At 44.5% G+C, this 18,049-nt stretch overlaps 2 protein-coding genes across 3 annotated transcripts in view; one reads left to right on the top strand and one right to left on the bottom strand.

Moving 5' to 3' along the window:
- The window catches only part of LOC133545148 (importin-13-like), a 75,821-nt gene extending 68,101 nt beyond the window's left edge, over positions 1–7,720 (top strand). The window contains exon 22 of the mRNA XM_061890512.1: positions 7,595–7,720. Coding sequence (XP_061746496.1) covers positions 7,595–7,661 — 67 coding nt within the window. The 3' untranslated portion in view covers positions 7,662–7,720. The remainder of the gene's footprint in view (positions 1–7,594) is intronic.
- fzr1b (fizzy/cell division cycle 20 related 1b) overlaps positions 1–13,804 on the bottom strand; it is a 25,860-nt gene extending 12,056 nt beyond the window's left edge. For both annotated transcript variants that reach the window (XM_061890515.1, XM_061890516.1), the window contains exons 1-8: positions 13,603–13,804; positions 13,232–13,397; positions 4,418–4,519; positions 4,282–4,345; positions 4,084–4,211; positions 3,938–4,020; positions 3,673–3,856; positions 831–896 (exon numbers count right to left, since the gene is read on the bottom strand). In XM_061890515.1, coding sequence (XP_061746499.1) covers positions 831–896; positions 3,673–3,856; positions 3,938–4,020; positions 4,084–4,211; positions 4,282–4,345; positions 4,418–4,519; positions 13,232–13,309 — 705 coding nt within the window. In that variant the 5' untranslated portion in view covers positions 13,310–13,397; positions 13,603–13,804. The remainder of the gene's footprint in view (positions 1–830; positions 897–3,672; positions 3,857–3,937; positions 4,021–4,083; positions 4,212–4,281; positions 4,346–4,417; positions 4,520–13,231; positions 13,398–13,602) is intronic.
- Between the last annotated feature and the right edge of the window lie 4,245 nt (positions 13,805–18,049).

Below are 18,049 nucleotides of genomic sequence, written 5' to 3'. Positions count from 1 at the left end.
GGAGCGGGGTTTGGTGGTAGCGGGGGTGTATTTTGTAGCGTCCCGGAAGAGTTAGTGCTGCAAGGGTTTCTGGGTATTTCTTCTGTTGAGTTTATGTTGTGCTACGGTGCGGATGTTCTCCCGAAATGTGTTTGTCATTCTTGTTTGGTGTGGCTTCGCAGGGTGGCGCATATTTGTAAAAGTGTTAAAGTTGTTTATACGGCCACCCTCAGTGTGACCCTTATGGCTGTTGATCAAGTATGCCTTGCATTCACTTGTGTGTGTTAAAGCAGCATATATTATGTGAGTGGACCGGCACGTTGTTTGTATGGCGGTAAAGCGGACGTGACGACAGGCTGAAGAGGACGCTAAAGGCAGTGCCTTCAAGGCACGCCCCCAATGTTGTTGTCCGGGTGGAAATCGGGAGAAATTCAGAAGAATGGTTGCCCCGGGAGATTTTCGGGAGGGGCACTGCACTTTGGGAGTCTCCTGGGAAAATCGTGAGGGTTGGAATTTGGCCCGCGGGCCAGAGTTTGACACCCCTGCACTATACGCTTTAGCCACCAAATTGCAGTAGAGGGTTGAATATCTTAAAATGGGCTTTGTGGTAATTCCAACTTTAACCACAGCGTCAGTTGCTATGTGGATTGGCGCTTTCCATTATTTTCATCAGACTGCGTTGCAAAATGAATAACCCCCCTTTCCTCTCACGCGAGATCCACCAAGGAATGGGGCCATATGAATCCCTTCCATACTGTACATGGTCAGTATTCAGTAAGTAAATGCAGTGTAAATTAATGTATTATTCTTGCTTTGCATCGACACCGCCGACTTCAGTTCATGTAGCTTACCCTCTCGTTCCAGCATACTGATGTCACAGAATCACCGTCCACTGAAAGGTCACACAACCTTGTCACCTGTGAGGACAAAACGCAAAACAAAGATACTTTCACAATAAAAAAAACAAACAGCACATATCTTTGAACCTGAAGTTTGATCCATAGCACTTCACTGTTTCCACATTTTTTGAAATTACAGCTAAGGTTTTCCCAATTTTTAGATCCCATTATTGATCAGATTCAATGTGAGCACGAATCCAACATACTTTTATTATTTTGTAGTGTGGATTGTTTGAAAATATTTGATCAAGTAAAATTACTCAAACAGAGAACAATGGTAGGCATGAAAAACACTTTTGCACAATATGTTTATTTGTTATGTATTTTTTTCTAGCAAGGTTAGTGGGGTTCCTATTGTTTGAAAGATATTAGTCCTTCTTAGAAAATTATCTGCAAATTAAACCATAATTGTCAATCTATCAATCAAACATTATTTATATAGCTTTTAATCAATAATGACTCAAAGGACTACACAAACTCACAACCACATCCCCCTACAATGAAAAACTTAAAAAAAAAACAGAAGAACCCTCGAGAAATGGATATGGAGTGGGTACATATATTTAATTTTTAAATTAATATTGATACATTAATGAATTGTTTGATTAGTAGATAAAGTGGGAGGCCAATCCTTTGAGAAACCAACAGAGGCCCCATTTACACGGCACACTAAATCTGTTGTTATTTTGCCCTCAAGTAACATAGATCAGATTTTTTTTGCCAAAGTGCTTCAAATCAGATCTTTTCGCATCAGTTGGGCCACATCAGAAGGTAGTCCAAATGTGATTGGAATTTGATCTTTTCAAAGTGACTTCAGTTTAAATCAGGCCTGGGAAATTGTTTTGACTCAGGGGCCAAAATGTAAAAAAAAAAATGTGTCTGGGGGCTAGTAGATCTGATTTTTAAGAACACTAATAGAAAACCTCACAATAATGTCTGATCGGAGGCTAAAAACGTTATGACAGAGCGCCTTAAAATACGGAATGGAATTTAAAAATGTACATGAAAAAAATGAATATGGGGTTTACAATATTAACTGAACGATAAAACACTGAATATTGACAACATGTGAACGTCACACCCCCTCTCGATCAACTAATCTTACAATTAAGCGAAACGCAACAAACACAGCAAAAAACCAACACGAAGGGTAAACAAACCCCACCTACAATCTGATACATCACTAAGCTTTGGGATTTTGTTGTAAAAATCTCCTTACGCGTCTGTCCCTGACACCCGCATTTCAGGCTGACACTGTGGAAACACTCCCCACCCACATTACTTAATGCCTCTTCTGAGCTGCTGTGACTAAGATTACCATAGTAACTACTACCGGCTGGCACGTGCACACATAGGGCCCTATGGGTGCTTTTACCTCGTCTTAAAAAGTGCCCTCTGCCTGTGTGTGTTTTTTTCTTTTTTTTTTCTTTAAACAACATTCATAAATTCCTGTTAGGAATCTAAAAAAACAAACAAAACAAAAAAACAGCGGTACAAAAACTCCACGTTTTCTTGTAATACCGGGTTGTTTGAGCCTGAGCTTCCGCCAGAGAGAGAGAGAGAGAGAGAGAGGGCGAGTGAGTGAGTGAGAGAGGATAGAGAGCCAACTGCGGCTTGCAGAGACGTGACAGTGGAGCAACTTGAACCTGTGAGTTATGGTCTAGTTGCCGTCCACTTATTCAGCATCTAATATGGGTAATTTTTCAGAAAAACGCTGTATTAAATCTATTATTCAATGTGTCAGCTTCTGTTTTTGCCGGACGTCGGAGCAAGGCGCATCAATTGAGCACGACACATCAATTCCGCAGAGTTCAGAACGGATCGTGCGGGACAGGAAGTAGTGTACAAAATACAAAATAAAACACAGGGTTGATTTTCAAAATAAAATGCACTGTGTTTACGGCGGATCACATTTCTCTCACAGTAGAGGTTTAGATATAAAGTTGTATTGCTTTTCAGTTGTTTAGTCTGAGCATTAAGTGAGAAAGACCATAAGTTTCAACTTGATGGTGTTTTTATCAAGTTAAGGGAAGAAGGACAGATTTTCACATTGAAGTTTTTTCCATTTCGGTATTTATTTATTTATTTTTTTCGAAGTTCATGTTGCACTGTTCAATGTTCAATATTAAAGTGCTTACCTTTAACAATAAATAGCCTAATAATAAACCAGTGTTTTGTTGCTTTTCATGTCTTCCAAGCCTATGATAATGTGAATTAACTCATTATGACAATAATTTGTTGACACAAAAGAAATGGCAATCACTTTTATCTACAAAGGACACACAGCTAAGTAGTTAGCTTCCTATTAGCAAAATTTATTTTACATTAATTTCCATATTGTGTAAAGGACCAAAAAAAAATGTCCTGCCCTTTTCTGACTTTGAGCCCCTGCCCCTCTATAATCATGTGCACGTCCCTGACTACCGGTATATCATGCAAAAGCGCAGATGCCAACCATTGAAATACTTTGTATAGTACAAGACTTATGGTCATTTGAAAACATCAGTGCACATAGTAATGGCAGCTACAGTTTCCATCTTAAAGATCTAAAAAATTATTTGTGAATGACTGGCGGGCCAGATTGAAAAGCTTAGCGGGCCTTAATTTGCCTAGGTCTGGTCTAAATGGAAATGCGACCCGAATGCAACTTTTTCTTAATTTTTGGGCGAGCTACATCATTTGTGTGAACAGGAAAAGACGCAGCCCGCCAGGGGAAGTGGATACGACAGTATAAGAATACACATTTACAAAATCGGTGAATTAAAAAAGGATAATTAGGATAGTTGGGTATGACCTGGCTGGTGCAAGCGCTCCACAGGTAGACACAGGCTCCCAGGCCGACACTCAGCAGGTTTCCCGCTGACCAGTCAACCAGGTTGAGGTAGAAGTCATCCTGTAGCTCCGGGGCGTCCAGCACCTTGAAGGGGATCTTGGAGATCTTCCGGGCCGGTTTACGAGGCGAGCGTAGCAGCTTGTGACTAAAGTTAAAGGGAGCAAGGAAGTGTCTGTGGCGTACCTGGGAGCGTGTGACAGGTAATATCGAGTGAGATGCGTCATACCTCTTGTTAGTAAGCGGCGAAAGAGAGTAGGGTGACACTTCGTTATCGCTATCGAAAGGCACTCTCTTAGTGTGGACTGTGTACTGTGGTGAGAGGAAACACAATCAACTACATCGCACATATTTTTAAATGAAATGTTATAATACCCGAAAGAGGCCGTGAGAGTCATGAGTGCAGACGGCACGCCGTCTTTCATCCGTGTGAAGGTCCGACACTGACTCAATGGCCGCACCTAGTAACTCATTCCTCAATAGAGCAGCATACGCCAATGTATCTGTTGGAAGCCATGCAACATTATGAAGGACACCGGTCACGTTAACAGCCACCAAAGTGCATTTACTGACCTTTGCCTGAATCTGAATTGGCATCCTTTGCTTTAGGATTCTGGGTGGGAGAGCGACAGTTCTCCTGGACAGAAAAGATAGATAGAATCTGACCACCTGGACAGGTGACTGGGTTTTTAATAGCTGAATGGCTCACGTTGGCATAGTGGAAATTGATGCTCCAGTTACTTCCAGCACGGGTTGGGATGAAGCGGTCTCCGGACTTCACGCTGACCGGACTGCAGGTCACACTTTCACACTGACGTCAAAACAACTGCTTTGTAATTTACTTGGAAAAGATGCAGATGTGGTGTACTTTTGCCACACACACGCAATTTACAGTCATTAGCTACACTTGCAAAATCTAATGAGATCTAGTGCAAGCGTTCCATCACATAGACATCAATTATGTAACTATGTACTCTCAAAAATAGGTACCAGCATGGATCTAAAAGTGTACAATACAATCATTATAACCCCTTAACCTTATACAACGCAAAGTTCTTCACACAGCAGTAACATCACAAGACATGTTAATAATGATACAGTACATAAAAGCTTGTAGGATATAAATTATTGCAATGATCAAAGATGCTGATAACATAAATGAGGCATTATCATTTTATACCTTCCGCCCGAGTGCAGCCGGGATGGACTCCAGGAAGGGGATTTGTATGGCCCCATTTATCGTGGCTTACCGGACACATAAAACGTGACAAACAAGGAGGGTGCACTGTCCACTTTACTCGTCAGATGGCAGTAGAGTACTGAATATCTTAAAATGTGCTTTGTGGCAACTTTGACCACAGCGTCAGTTGCTATGTAGAGTGGCACTTTCCAGTGTTTTCAGCAGACTGCATTACAAAACGATTAACACTCCCACCCTTCTCTCACGCAAGAGCCCCCCCAGAAATGGGGCCATATGAATCCCTTCCCTACTGTAAATGCCTTAGCTTTACTTATGCTACAATTAGTACACCCTGTTTGAAATACAACTACAAATAACTTTTGTCTAGGTCAGGGGTCGGCAACCTTTACCACTCAAAGAGCCATTTCGACCCGTTTCAGAAAATGAGGAAGACAATGGGAACCGCAACTATTCTCGCCAATATCTGCTGGTGGTCACCCAGATGACAAGAATAAGGGCATGCTATGAAGCCATTGCCTTAAACACCTTCTACAACATGTACAAACTGCTTGCCAGTCCAGCAACATGTTGTGAGAGGCTTCTGCAGATGCACGCACACGACTGGAAGGCATACTGGGTGACACAGAGTACACTGACGGTTGTGATATAAACAACTTTAACACTCGTACTATGCGCCACATTGTGAACCCACACAAAAGAAGAATGACAAACACATTTCGGGAGAAAATCTTCACAGTAACAACATAAACGCAACACAACAAATACCCAGAATGCTTTGCATCCATGACAATTCCTGACTATGTTATACACCCCGCGAGCACCAAACCCACCTCCCTGCGTGGTTGAGGTGAGCGGGGTTTGTTACTCGCGGGGTGTATAACATAGTCAGAAATTGTAATGGATGCAAAGGATTCTGGGTATTTGTTGTGTTGCGTTTATGTTGTGTTACTGTGAAGATTTTCTCCCGAAATGTGTTTGTCATTCTTCTTTTGTGTGGGTTCACAATGTGGCGCATATTAGTAGGAGTGTTAAGTTGTTTATATCACAACCGTCAGTGAACTCTGTGTCGCCCAGTATGCCTTGCAATCTCATACATGTGCCGATAGAAGCAGCGAAATGCATGTGTCCGGTCAGCACGCAAATAGCATTCCGTGAATGGCGGGCGTGATGACGTTCAAGAAGACGCAAATAGCATTCCATGAATGGCGGGCGCGATGACATTCAAGAGGACGTTAAGAGTAATATCATCACGGCACGCCCTTAATATTGTAGTCTGAGTGAAAATTGGAGAATGTTGACTCCGGGTGATGTCCGGGAGAGGCATTGAATTCCGGAATCTCCCCGCAACAATCTGGGGGGTCGGCGATTGTGCAGCTGAGCCGCATCAGAGTTGCCAAAAAGCCGCAGGCGGCTCCGGAGCCGCGGGTTGCCGACCCCTGGTCTAGGTCTAGGAGTTAAATATTTTTATTGAAGCAGGGACTCTCAGGGCTAAAATGGTGCAAATGTGACCTTGTTATCACCTTGTACTCTTTTCAGTAGTACAAAGGTATACTTAAAGACCATGTTGTGGAGAGTTATAAAGGACTGTATGGTTCTATAAAGGTAGTCTAATTCGCCCCCGGGGCGTCGGTCAGGGCACAATGGAAAGGACAGTTCGTTTGGCATATGGCAGTTTACTTTTTTAGTAGGCAGGTTGACAGGCATGGCAGGTTACATTGGATTGGCTGAATGATAAAACACTGGCAGAATTGTACTTTGGTAAGAACATTCTTCAAATATGCACCAATATATACTGAAATGTTCTTGTGTTGTGCCACTGGTTTGAAGGACAGGGGAGCCCCCAGGGAATTACGAGCAATTTCCAGTGAGCGTGAAACTTAATGTTGGTTATGGTCTGCTGGTTCTGCTCAGGACCTCTGCATTCATGATGATTTTCAGTAAGCTGCTGTGATTTGATAGATACAGCCAATGGATGGTGCAGTGGATCTCAAATGCTCTATCTTCAGGAAGAAAAACCTTTTTCCCTATCATCAATCCGTGAGCCAAATTTTTAAATCATTCAAGTTTATTTCACGTCTTGTTAATCGATTTGTCTTTGAGTAAAGTCATCTTGTTCTGTCACCAGAAAAATGGCTACAGCCAAAGCATCTGGTTTTGTTGACAGAAAAAATAGTTAAATTTCTGTATTTGTCACCAGAAAGATGGTTAAAAATATCGACCCCAATCACATTTTTTTAAAATATATTTCCACGGCTGTCCTGACAAAGTGGAACAACAGAGTGCTGGAAGAGGTGAGGGAGAGATGAAAGTTGATGAGTTGACTACCAATGAATGATGTCCCGATCATGTTATTATTTTCTTTTTTTTTTGGACTTTGAGTCGTTTGATTTTGAATATCGATGGCAGAAATACAAAACCTCCCATATGAGGAAAAAAAAATATATATATATATTTTTAGGACAACAAAAACCTGTCAGTTTCTTACAGAATGCTTTTTGATCATTGTGGAGGGAGGTTGTGATTAGCACAATGCAGGTAGAAAGATCAGCGACCCCGTCTGGGTGGCTGGAGACAGCGCACCCTCAGACGGGGGCGTGGCATGGGCAGGACGGCGAGACGCAGCTGGCAGTTGATTAGATGTCGCAGGTGGTACGCGCTGATCTAATCAACTGTTGTCTTTAACAGTAAACGGCCAGCGGAGGAGAAGGGGCTGCTGTTGGTGAGACTGAAAAAGTCGAGCAGAAAAGCGTGATCCTGAGCAAAATTGAAAATTAAAACTACTGTCAAACCCGAACCACTGGCGTCCAGCGTGCATCTGTGGGAACTGTGAGTAAGAAGCTTACAATTGGCGCCCAACATGGGGCAACAATTAAGAGATGCGGCAACCAGATGGCTACAACCCGGAAGCACCGAAGAGGTGATCGAACAAATAATATTGGAGCAATTCCTGGAGGCAATCCCGGCGCGGACATCGGCATGGGTCCGCTACCACCGGCCACAAGAGGTAGCAGCGGCGGTAGCCTTGGCGGAGGACCACCTGGCGGTACAGCGGGAGAAGGTTGGAGGAAGGGCGGAGCGGAGCGGCCAGTACCGGCGCCGCGCAGAATGCGGCCACCACCAGAGGGGGCCCAGCCGTGGCACAGGCCACGAAACATAAATTTGCTTTCTCCTCCGCAGGGACAGACCACTGCAGACACCGCGTCTCCCCCGCAAACAGCGGCTCAAATGCCGGGGCAGGTGTGTTGGAGGTGCGGACGACTGGGTCACCTGCAACGGGAGTGTCCAGCGATGGAGGTGGGGCAGGTGATCCGGGTGGACGACCCTCCGGCATCCTCCCCTGGTCCGGGAGAGACATACTATGTACCGGTAAGGATACAAGGGAGTATACACCGGGCGATGGTGGATTCGGGTTGTGAACAATCCATGATTCACCAAAACCTGGTTCGACCCGGGGTATTGAGTAAGGTTGAGTAAGGTAGAAAAGCGCTATACAAGTACAACCCATTTATTCATTTATTACACGGGTGCGGGTTAAATGTGTGCATGGGGATATTCACACATATCCCGTTGTGCCGGTGGAAAATTTTTTCAGGGGCTAAAAACATAATGTTAAGGTGGCTGTAAGTTCGTGCCTTGCGCACCCCTTAATCTTGGGAACAAATTGGTCGGGATTTAAGGGGTTAATGAAGCAATGTGCAGGGGTGCGTTCACGGACGGTAGGGAAAGGGGATACCCGCGCTGTTCTCATCGGCGACGCGAGTTTATCCGACGCTGCCGAGGGGAAGGGGGAAGGGGGGCCGGCGGGGACTTCCCAGGAGGTTTCCCCGATGGCGCCTCACGGATGATTTTCCACTCGAGCAGTCTCGAGATGACACTTTGCGCGAGACCTGGGACCAAGTGATTGCAATTGATGGGCAGCGGGTTCGCCCGGGAATAACGCGGGACTTCCCTCATTTTGTATTGATTAGGGACAGACTATACAGAGTGAGCCGTGACACTCAGACAGGGGAGGAAATTACCCAATTGTTGGTACCAAAAAGCCGTCGGGAAATGATTTTCCAGGTGGCTCATTTTAACCCAATGGCCGGACACATTGGCTATGATAAAACACTTAATCGGATAATGGACCGGTTCTATTGGCCGGGCATTCGGGCAGACGTGCGCCAGTGGTGCGCGGCCTGCCCGGACTGTCAACTAGTCAACCCCGCGGCCACCCCTAGAGCACCTTTGAGGCCATTACCACTCATAGATGTCCCGTTTGAGCGAATTGGCATGGACCTCGTCGGGGCATTTCACCCGAGCACCCAGGGATATCGCTTTGCACTAGTCCTGGTGGATTATGCACCGCGCTATCCCGAAGCAGTGCCACTGCGCTCCATCTCTGCAAAGAGTGTAGCACAGGCACTATTTCAAATTATCTCCCGAGTTGGAATCCCGAAAGAGATTCTAACTGACCAAGGCACGTCCTTTATGTCACGCACGTTAAAGGAGCTGTACGGTTTATTGGGGATCAAGTCTATTCGGACTAGCGTTTACCACCCACAGACAGATGGGTTGGTGGAGCGGATGAATAGAAATTTGAAATCCATGATCCGGAAATTCGTACACGAGGACAAACCAAATTGGCATAAATGGTTGGATCCCCTGTTATTTGCAGTGCGGGAGGTTCCCCAGGCCTCAACCGGATTTTCTCCATTTGAGTTATTGTTCGGCAGGAAGCCGAGGGGGGTACTAGACCTGGTTAAAGAAAGCTGGGAGGAAGGTCCAAGCCCCAGTAAAAAATGAAATTCAGTATGTCATGGACTTGAGAGCAAAACTCCACACATTAGGGCACTTGTCACGTGAGAATTTGCTCCAAGCTCAAGAACGTCAACAGCGCCTGTATAACAGGGGAGCGCAACTTAGACAATTTTCACCGGGAGAGAAAGTACTTGTGTTACTCCCAACATCCAGCTCCAAATTACTCGCCAAGTGGCAAGGACCCTTCGTGGTCACACGACGAGTAGGTGAGGTGGATTATGAGGTAAGGCGGTCTGACCGGGGCGGGGCAACACAAATATACCACCTCAACCTACTAAAAGATTGGAGGTAAGCGGAGCCCGTCTCCATGGTGACAGCGATAGCGGAGAGCGAGGAGCTGGGGCCGGAGGTTCCCCCCTCCCCCCGGCCCTTCCCTCTCCGCTGTGATAATCACCTTACGCTGTCACAGAAAGCAGACGCTGCCAAATTGCAGCAACATTTTGCTGACGTTTTCTCTCCCCTGCCAGGCCGCACGACTCTCACCCAGCATCACATAGAGACCAGCGTGACGGTGAGGTCCCGGCCCTATAGGCTGCCCGAACACAAACGCAAAGTAGTTCGGGAAGAATTAAAAGTCATGTTGGAATTGGGAGTGATAGAAGAGTCGCACAGTGCATGGTGTAGCCCCATAGTTCTGGTAAGGAAGAAGGACGGGTCTGTACGGTTCTGTGTAGACCACCGCAAGGTGAATGATGTGTCACGTTTTGACGCCTATCCAATGCCCCGGGTCGACGAGCTCCTGGACCGGTTGGGCACTGCTCGTTTTTTTACAACACTGGATTTGACTAAGGGCTACTGGCAGATTCCCTTGTCTCCAGAGTCCAAAGAAAAAACGGCATTCTCCACTCCGGAAGGGTTATACCAATTCGTGACCCTTCCGTTCGGCTAGTTCGGTGCGCCCGCCACATTTCAGAGACTCATGGACCGGGTGCTGCAACCGCACACTGCATATGCTGGCGCCTATCTGGATGATGTCATCATCCAGGGGAACAGCTGGGCGGAGCATATGCAGAGAGTGGGAGCGGTACGCGAGTCCCTGAGGCGGGCGGGGCTCACCGCCAACCCGGCGAAGTGCGCGGTTGGCCGGAGGGAGGTACAGTATCTGGTGTACCACTTGGGGTAAGGCCAGGTGCGGCCTCAGGTAGATAAAACCGCAGCAGTTGCGGCCTGCCCGACCCCGAAGACGAAAAAGGAGGTGAGGCAGTTTTTGGGGCTGGTTGGCTACTACCGGAGGTTTGTCCCCCGGTTTACAGACCTGACAAGCCCACTAACTGACCTCACCCGGAAAGGTGCCCCAGAGTAAGTGCGGCCGGGGCCCGGCCTAAGTCTGGCGGTGGAGGTATGTGGAGGGAAGTTGTGATTAGCACACTGCAGGTAGAAAGATCAGCGACCCCGTCTGGGTGGCTGGAGACAGCGCACCCTCAGACGTGGGCGTGGCATGGGCAGGACGGCGAGACGCAGCTGGCAGTTGATTAGATGTGGCAGGTGGTACGCGCTGATCTAATCAACTGTTGTCTTTAACAGTAAACGGCCAGCGGAGGAGAAGGGGCTGCTGTTGGTGAGACTGAAAAAGTCGAGCAGAAAAGCGTGATCCTGAGCAAAATTGAAAATTAAAACTACTGTCAAACCCGAACCACTGGCGTCCAGCGTGCATCTGTGGGAACTGTGAGTAAGAAGCTTACAATCATGTGGCTTTTTTATGTCACAAGGAAAGGTGGGATCCATCCATCCATCCATTTCCTACCGCTTGTCCCTTTTGGGTTGCACATGATAACTGTGATTGATCCAAGCTCTCGACCAGTGTTTTTCAACCTTTATTTTAACCAAAGCACATTTTTTTCATTGAAAAAATCCAGGGGAACACTATCCCATCCTCGTCGCCATTGTAGTGTGCCAAACTTGTCATGTATTAGTTCACTTATTACAATTTAAGCTTAGTAATACACCAAAACATTTTTTTAATCTTTTTCTGCCTTTTATATCCGCTCTTATTTTCCCACTTCCAGGTGTCCAACACACAACACATAGATAGATAGATAGTACTTTATTGATTCCTTCAGGAGAGTTCCCTCAGGAAAATGTCATCATGTCCTGGGTCCCCCGCCCTTAGTTCCCCTTACAATGGTTCCGGTATTGTCCTGTGACGCGAGTAACCAGTACATGACAGACACCACCAGCAGAAAATGTTAAAAAACAAAACTCAATAGCCTATATTGACAATAGAAAGTCGTTCTCATCAAATACCTGACACAATTGTTCGATATGACTTCTAACCATAACCATCATTCATTCTCTTGTCTCAAAGTAGGCTTACAAAGCAATGTGCTAACTACTGCCACCTACTAGTACGGAAAAGTATTACATGGTTACTCTGATGCTCTCGGCACATTGCTTGCGGACTATAATGCATAATTTTCCACGGCACATCAAACAATATCTCACAGTACACTAGTGTGCCGCAGTAACCTGACTCTCGCCGGACCCTTGTAGTTCGCTGAGATCAACACATGGGTCTGGGCTCGAAGGCATTGCAAACTCCTTCCAGATAGCCAAAAATAATGAACCAATCAGGTTCACCGTGCGGGATTTCATAGATGTGACGTAGAGCCGAAGCGACTGTTTGATTCAAACAACAATGACGGCACGGAGCGAGGAGTCGTGTGCTGACATTGATTCTGCTATTGCAACTGTTTTGTGACATCAAATGAGTATTACTTATCTAAAAGATGAACGATGTTTTGGCTCTTCTTCCAAATGGGTTTGGATTTCCCAGTGTCGCTCTCATCAGTGTCACGGGTTGATTTCGATGTGAGTGGTTCAAGATAACGGACAAGTGGTTTATCCATCCATCCATTTTTTACCGCTTGTCCTTTTTTGGGGTCGCTGGATCACATCTCAGCTGCATTCGGGCAGAAGGCACGGTACACCCTGGACAAGTCGTCACCTCATTGCAGGGTCAACACAGATAGACAGACAACATTCACACTCACATTCACACACTGGGGTCAATTTAGTGTTGCCAATCAACCTATTCCCAGGTGCATGTTTTTGGATGTGGGAGGAAGCCTGAGTACCCGGAGGGAACCCACGCAGTCACGGGGAGAACATGCAAACTCCACACAGAAAGATCCCAAGCCCGGGATTGAACCCAAGACTACTCAGGCAGATGCATTAACCCCTCTTTCACCGTACTGGTTTATCCAATCACATACAATGTTTTTTTTTTATAAGGCCCCTGCCTTCTGAAATACATCTCCTATTGAGAAATCCCAAATCCTTGTGTGGAGCTCAGCGAACGACAAGGATCTGGCGAGAGTCAGGTTAGTGGTTGATAAACACTGATCTGGACAACATAGTCTGGTATGATTGAATATTTTAAAGAACTATTTGTTTTTTTTAATGATAAATAAGTGCTGAATATGTTGTTTTTTTTATCCATGTGCCCCAGGTGTGCCCCAATACAGTATTAGGTCTAGGGATGCCTCTGGTACATCATGTTATGATCATCCATGCGGATCTCACCTTGGTTAGCCGGGCTTCAGCGGGCAGGTTCTGGAGGTTGATTTGCCTTAAGAGACGTCTCTCATAGTCTTGGTCCATCTCGAACGGGCAAAGGCAGCGATGCCCTCCCCGCCCCTGTTTAAATACCGGTGCCCTCCCGGTGAGGAAATCCACGCTGCACCTCCATCTATGGGGAAAATAATAAACACACGAGTACCTCATTTTTTTTTTTTTTTGTGAGGGTACCATTATTACCCGACAAGCCGTACATCTTCAGGTTGTATCGTGACATTTAACACCAACAAGCAAACACATAATCATTGTTGTTATGAGGTGTAAGCTAGTCTCACGGCAGCCCTTTAAAAATGTCCGTCGTTGGTAGTAGTTCTCACCTCGCTGACACGGCGGCTCAAGTCACGGGGAATTCGCCCTTCCTTGGGAAAACTGGCGGAGAGGGGCGGACAATCCCTGTCGTCCGAGTAAACGTGAGAAGTCAGTACCGAGTGGCCCACTACTGTTTACGTTCGCGACAAAAATGGCGTCGGAATCAGCTGGAAGGAAAAATTATTTGGCTGACTTGGATGCATGGTTTGGATAGAGGCTCAACAATGACACCTACTGGTCATACATGGATATACACGGTAAAAGGGCGTGATAAAACGTAACGCGCGCTTATGGCCGCAAGATGTCGCTGTTGCTCTGCAAAAAAAAAAAATACTATAACGCAGGGGCCCCCATCTTTTTGAAACCAAGAGCTACTTCTTGGGTACTGATTAATGCGAAGGGCTACCAGTTTGATACACACTTAAATAAATTGCCAAAAATAGCCAATTTGCTCAATTTACCTTTAACTATATTTTATTATTAATAATTAATTATATTTATCTTTGTGAAAACACTGATCATCTTAATGATTTCTCACATTAAATATATATAGAAACAGATAAATATCAATATGCAACACTTTATTTTTATATTTTCTCTAAGTGCTCATTTTTCAAATTGAACATTTTCAAATGATCACAATATCCCATTTTAACAAGCTAACCAGTAACATTTTTTATCAAATCATGAATTACTTTGCACCATGTTTGTACAAATAACAACTCATGTAAAATACAAAAGTCAACTCTCAAATTTGGAGGTGGAAGGAAGCCGGAGTACCTGGGGATAGGTTGATTGGCAACACTAAATTGGCCCTAGTGTGTGAATGTGAGTGTGAATGTTGTTTGTCTATCTGTGTTGGCCCTGTGATGAGGTGGCGACTTGTCCAGGGTGTACCTTCCGCCCGATTGGAGCTGAGATAGGTGCCAGCGCCCCCCGCGATCCCAAAAGGGAATAAGCGGTAGAAAATCGATGGATGGATGGAACTCTCAAATTTTTAAATAAATAATATCACACTTTGAACTGAACACCTCATCTGTTATCTGTTTCTTTGTTAGTTAGGGGGAAGCCTGGCATTGCATGTTGTTAACTAGTGTGTTGTACTCTGGTGTGTAACTTGACACTGCAACTCTGAGTGAGTCTTGCAGATGTGCATCAGTGAGGCGTGTTCTGTGTTTGTTCTTGATGAAGTTCATGTCAGAAAAGGCTGATTCACAAAGATAAGTTGAACCAAACAGGCTCGCAACCTTCATAGCTTTTGCGCATACACTACTGTACTTTTCTGTGTCAACAAGGCACCAAAACTTTGGTGCAGCCTGGTGGGCTTTAAATTTTAAATTGTCAGGAAAGAAGAGGAAGGAATTTAAAAGGTAAAAGACTGTATGTGTTTAAAAATCCTAAAATCATTTTTAAGTTTGTATTTTTTGTCTAAAATTGTATTTCTGAAAGTTATAGGAAGCAAAGTAAAAAAAATAAATGAATTGATTCAAACAAGTGAAGACCAAGTCTTTAAACGATTTTCTTAGATTTTCAAATTCTATTTGAGTTTTGTTTCTCTTAGAATTAAAAATGTCGAGCAAAGCGAGACCAGCTTGCTAGTAAATAAATACAATTCAAACATTTTTTAGAACAGGCCAGCGGGCTACTCATCTGGTCCTTACGGGCTACCTGGTGCCCGCGGGCACCGTGTTGGTGACCCCTGCTATAACGTCTACAGTGCCGTCGACGGCGCTTTAAAGGCCTACTGAAACCCACTACTACCGACCACGCAGTCTGATAGTTTATGTATCAATGATGAAATATTAACCTTGCAACACATACCAATACGGCCTTTTTAGTTTACTAAATTGCAATTTTAAATTTCCTGCGAGTTTCTTGTTGAAAACGTCGCGGAATGATGACACATACGCGTGACGTCACGGACTGTAGGGAAATATTAGCGCTGCACCACACACAGCTAAAAGTCGTCTCTGTTCCTGGTGTAATTACACAGTATTTTGGACATCTGTGTTGCTGAATCTTTTGCAATTTGTCCATTTAATAATGGAGACTATACTGCGATGAGGTGGCGTCTTGTCCAGGGTGTACCCTGCCTTCCGCCCGATTGTAGCTGAGATAGGCGCCAGCGCCCCCCGCGACCCCGAAAGGGAATAAGCGGTAGAAATGGATGGATGGATGGACTATAAAGAAGAATGCTGTTGGTGGAAAGCGGTGGATTTCAGCTGTCTTTAGCACCGAGATACAGCCGGTGTTTCTTTGTTTGTTTTGAAGCAGCGAACATGTTTTCTCTACGTCAACCAGCATTTTTTTGGATGGGGAAATTGTGATATATATCTTACCGAAGACATCAGTGGATTATTCGTCGTCCCGCAGCAGCTGTGAGCTTGGCTCCTTGGCTTCTCTCTGAGACAGTGTGTGTTCACCGCAGCCATCCGACCTCGAGGTATGTCTTTACAATCTTTACTTTACAATCTTTAAAATCTCACTAAAACACTATTAAAACAATAAGCAGATAAGGGATCTTCCAGAATCATCCTAGTAAATGTGTCTAATTACATCTGAAACGCTGACACTGCTGTCGCCCGGAGCCGTCGCTTTTTCTTTTCTTTTTTCTATTACTTCACTATCAATATCATAATTCACAAATCTTTCATCCTCGCTCAAATTAATGGGGAAATTGTCGCTTTCTCGGTCCGAATTGCTCTTACTGCTGGTGGTTCCCATTTAAAACAATGGTAATATGTGTGGAGCCCTGTATTTCGTGACGTCACGCGCACATACTTCCGGTAAAGGCAGGGCTTTTCTATTAGCGACCAAAAGTTGATGTTCTCTACTAAATCCTTTCAGCAAAAATATAGCAATATCGCAAAATGATCAAGTATGACACATAGAATGGACCTGCTATTCCAGTTTAAATAAGAAAATCTCATTTCAGTGGGCCTTTAAATAATACAATGCAGTGTTTTATCAATCTTTTTTGAGCCAAAGCACATTTTTTTCACAGAAAAATTCGAAGGCACACCAACAGCAGAAAACATTAAAAAAAATTAACTCAGCAGCCAATATTGACAGTAAAAAGTCGTTCCCACAATTGTTGGTTATGAATTAAAACCATAACCAACCATGCATCAATATAGCTCTTGTCCCAAAGTAGGTTTTACATTGTGACGTAATTGGAGTTTTTTTGGTGTCTTGTGCTCCTATTTTGGTGGCGTTTCCTGTTTAATTGGTATTTTCCTGTAGCAGTTTCACGTCTTCCTTTGAGCACTATTCCCCGCACCCACTTTGTTTTAGCAATCAAGACTATTTAAGTTGTTGCTATCCTTCTTTGTGGGGACATTGTTGATTGTCATGTCATGTTAGTCTTTGCTGTCGTCCAGCATTCTGTTTTTGTTTACTTTTTAGCCAGTTCAGTTTTAATTTCGTTTTGCATAGCCTTCCCTAAGCTTCAATGCCTTTTCTTAGCGACACTCACCTTTTTGTTTATTTTTGGTTTAAGCGTTAAATACTTGTTTACCTGCACGCTGCCACCCGCTGTCATCTGCAAATTGGAATCACGACAAACTGTTCCCGACATCTATAAAGCAATTAACTACCTGCTGCCACCTACTGATATGGAAGAGTATTACATGGTTACTTTGCCGAGCTCTAGACAGCACCAATGCTCAACAACGGCAAATTATTTGCGGATTTATTTACTGGTTTGCAAGAAATATTTTTAACCCAGCTAAGTGAAACTATATAATCTCCCATGGCACACCAGACTGTATTTCACGACACAATAGTGGTTAAAAAACACTGATATGATGCACTATTATGTAATCCGGCGGAAGGCAGGTACACCCTGGACACAACATCACCTCATCGTAGGGCCAACACAGATAGACAGTATAATATGACCCTTTATATTATAGTGCATTATATCATGTTATATTGTATAGAATATAATTGTTGTGATCCGCTTCAAGGATCACATCCTTAGTCTTGTTCTTGAGTCCTTTTGTGTGTTTTGATTATTTTTGGACTCTTCCGATCCCTTAGTTTGTGTGTGCACTTCCTGTTTTGGTTACCATGGTTTCTGATTTGTCCCAGCTGCCCTTGTTTTACGCGCATGGGTGTCTTGATTGTTACTTTAGTATTTAAGCCTCCATTCTACCTCAGTTCGTCCTTGGTTCGTCATTTGCTACATGCAACTTTCACGTTTGGTTTCTCTAGTCCTTGATTCTATTGCTAAGTCACGCCTTAGCTTCAGTGCACTCGGCACGCATCAGTTTGGACTTTCGGACTCCATTGCTAAGTGTTAGCTTAACTTACTGTGCGTAGGCACGCACTTTCTTTTCTGTTTTGTACCAGTGTTATCTTACCTTTTTGTACATTAAACCAGCTCTTATCTGCAATCCCTGACTGTCTGGTCCCACTGCATCTTGGGGTGACAACTCGCGCATCACAATGCGC

Source organism: Nerophis ophidion, linkage group LG28 (assembly GCF_033978795.1).
Source record: "Nerophis ophidion isolate RoL-2023_Sa linkage group LG28, RoL_Noph_v1.0, whole genome shotgun sequence".
In the NCBI taxonomy this organism is placed as follows: domain Eukaryota; kingdom Metazoa; phylum Chordata; class Actinopteri; order Syngnathiformes; family Syngnathidae; genus Nerophis; species Nerophis ophidion.
This window is presented reverse-complemented; position numbering and strand designations above follow the sequence as displayed.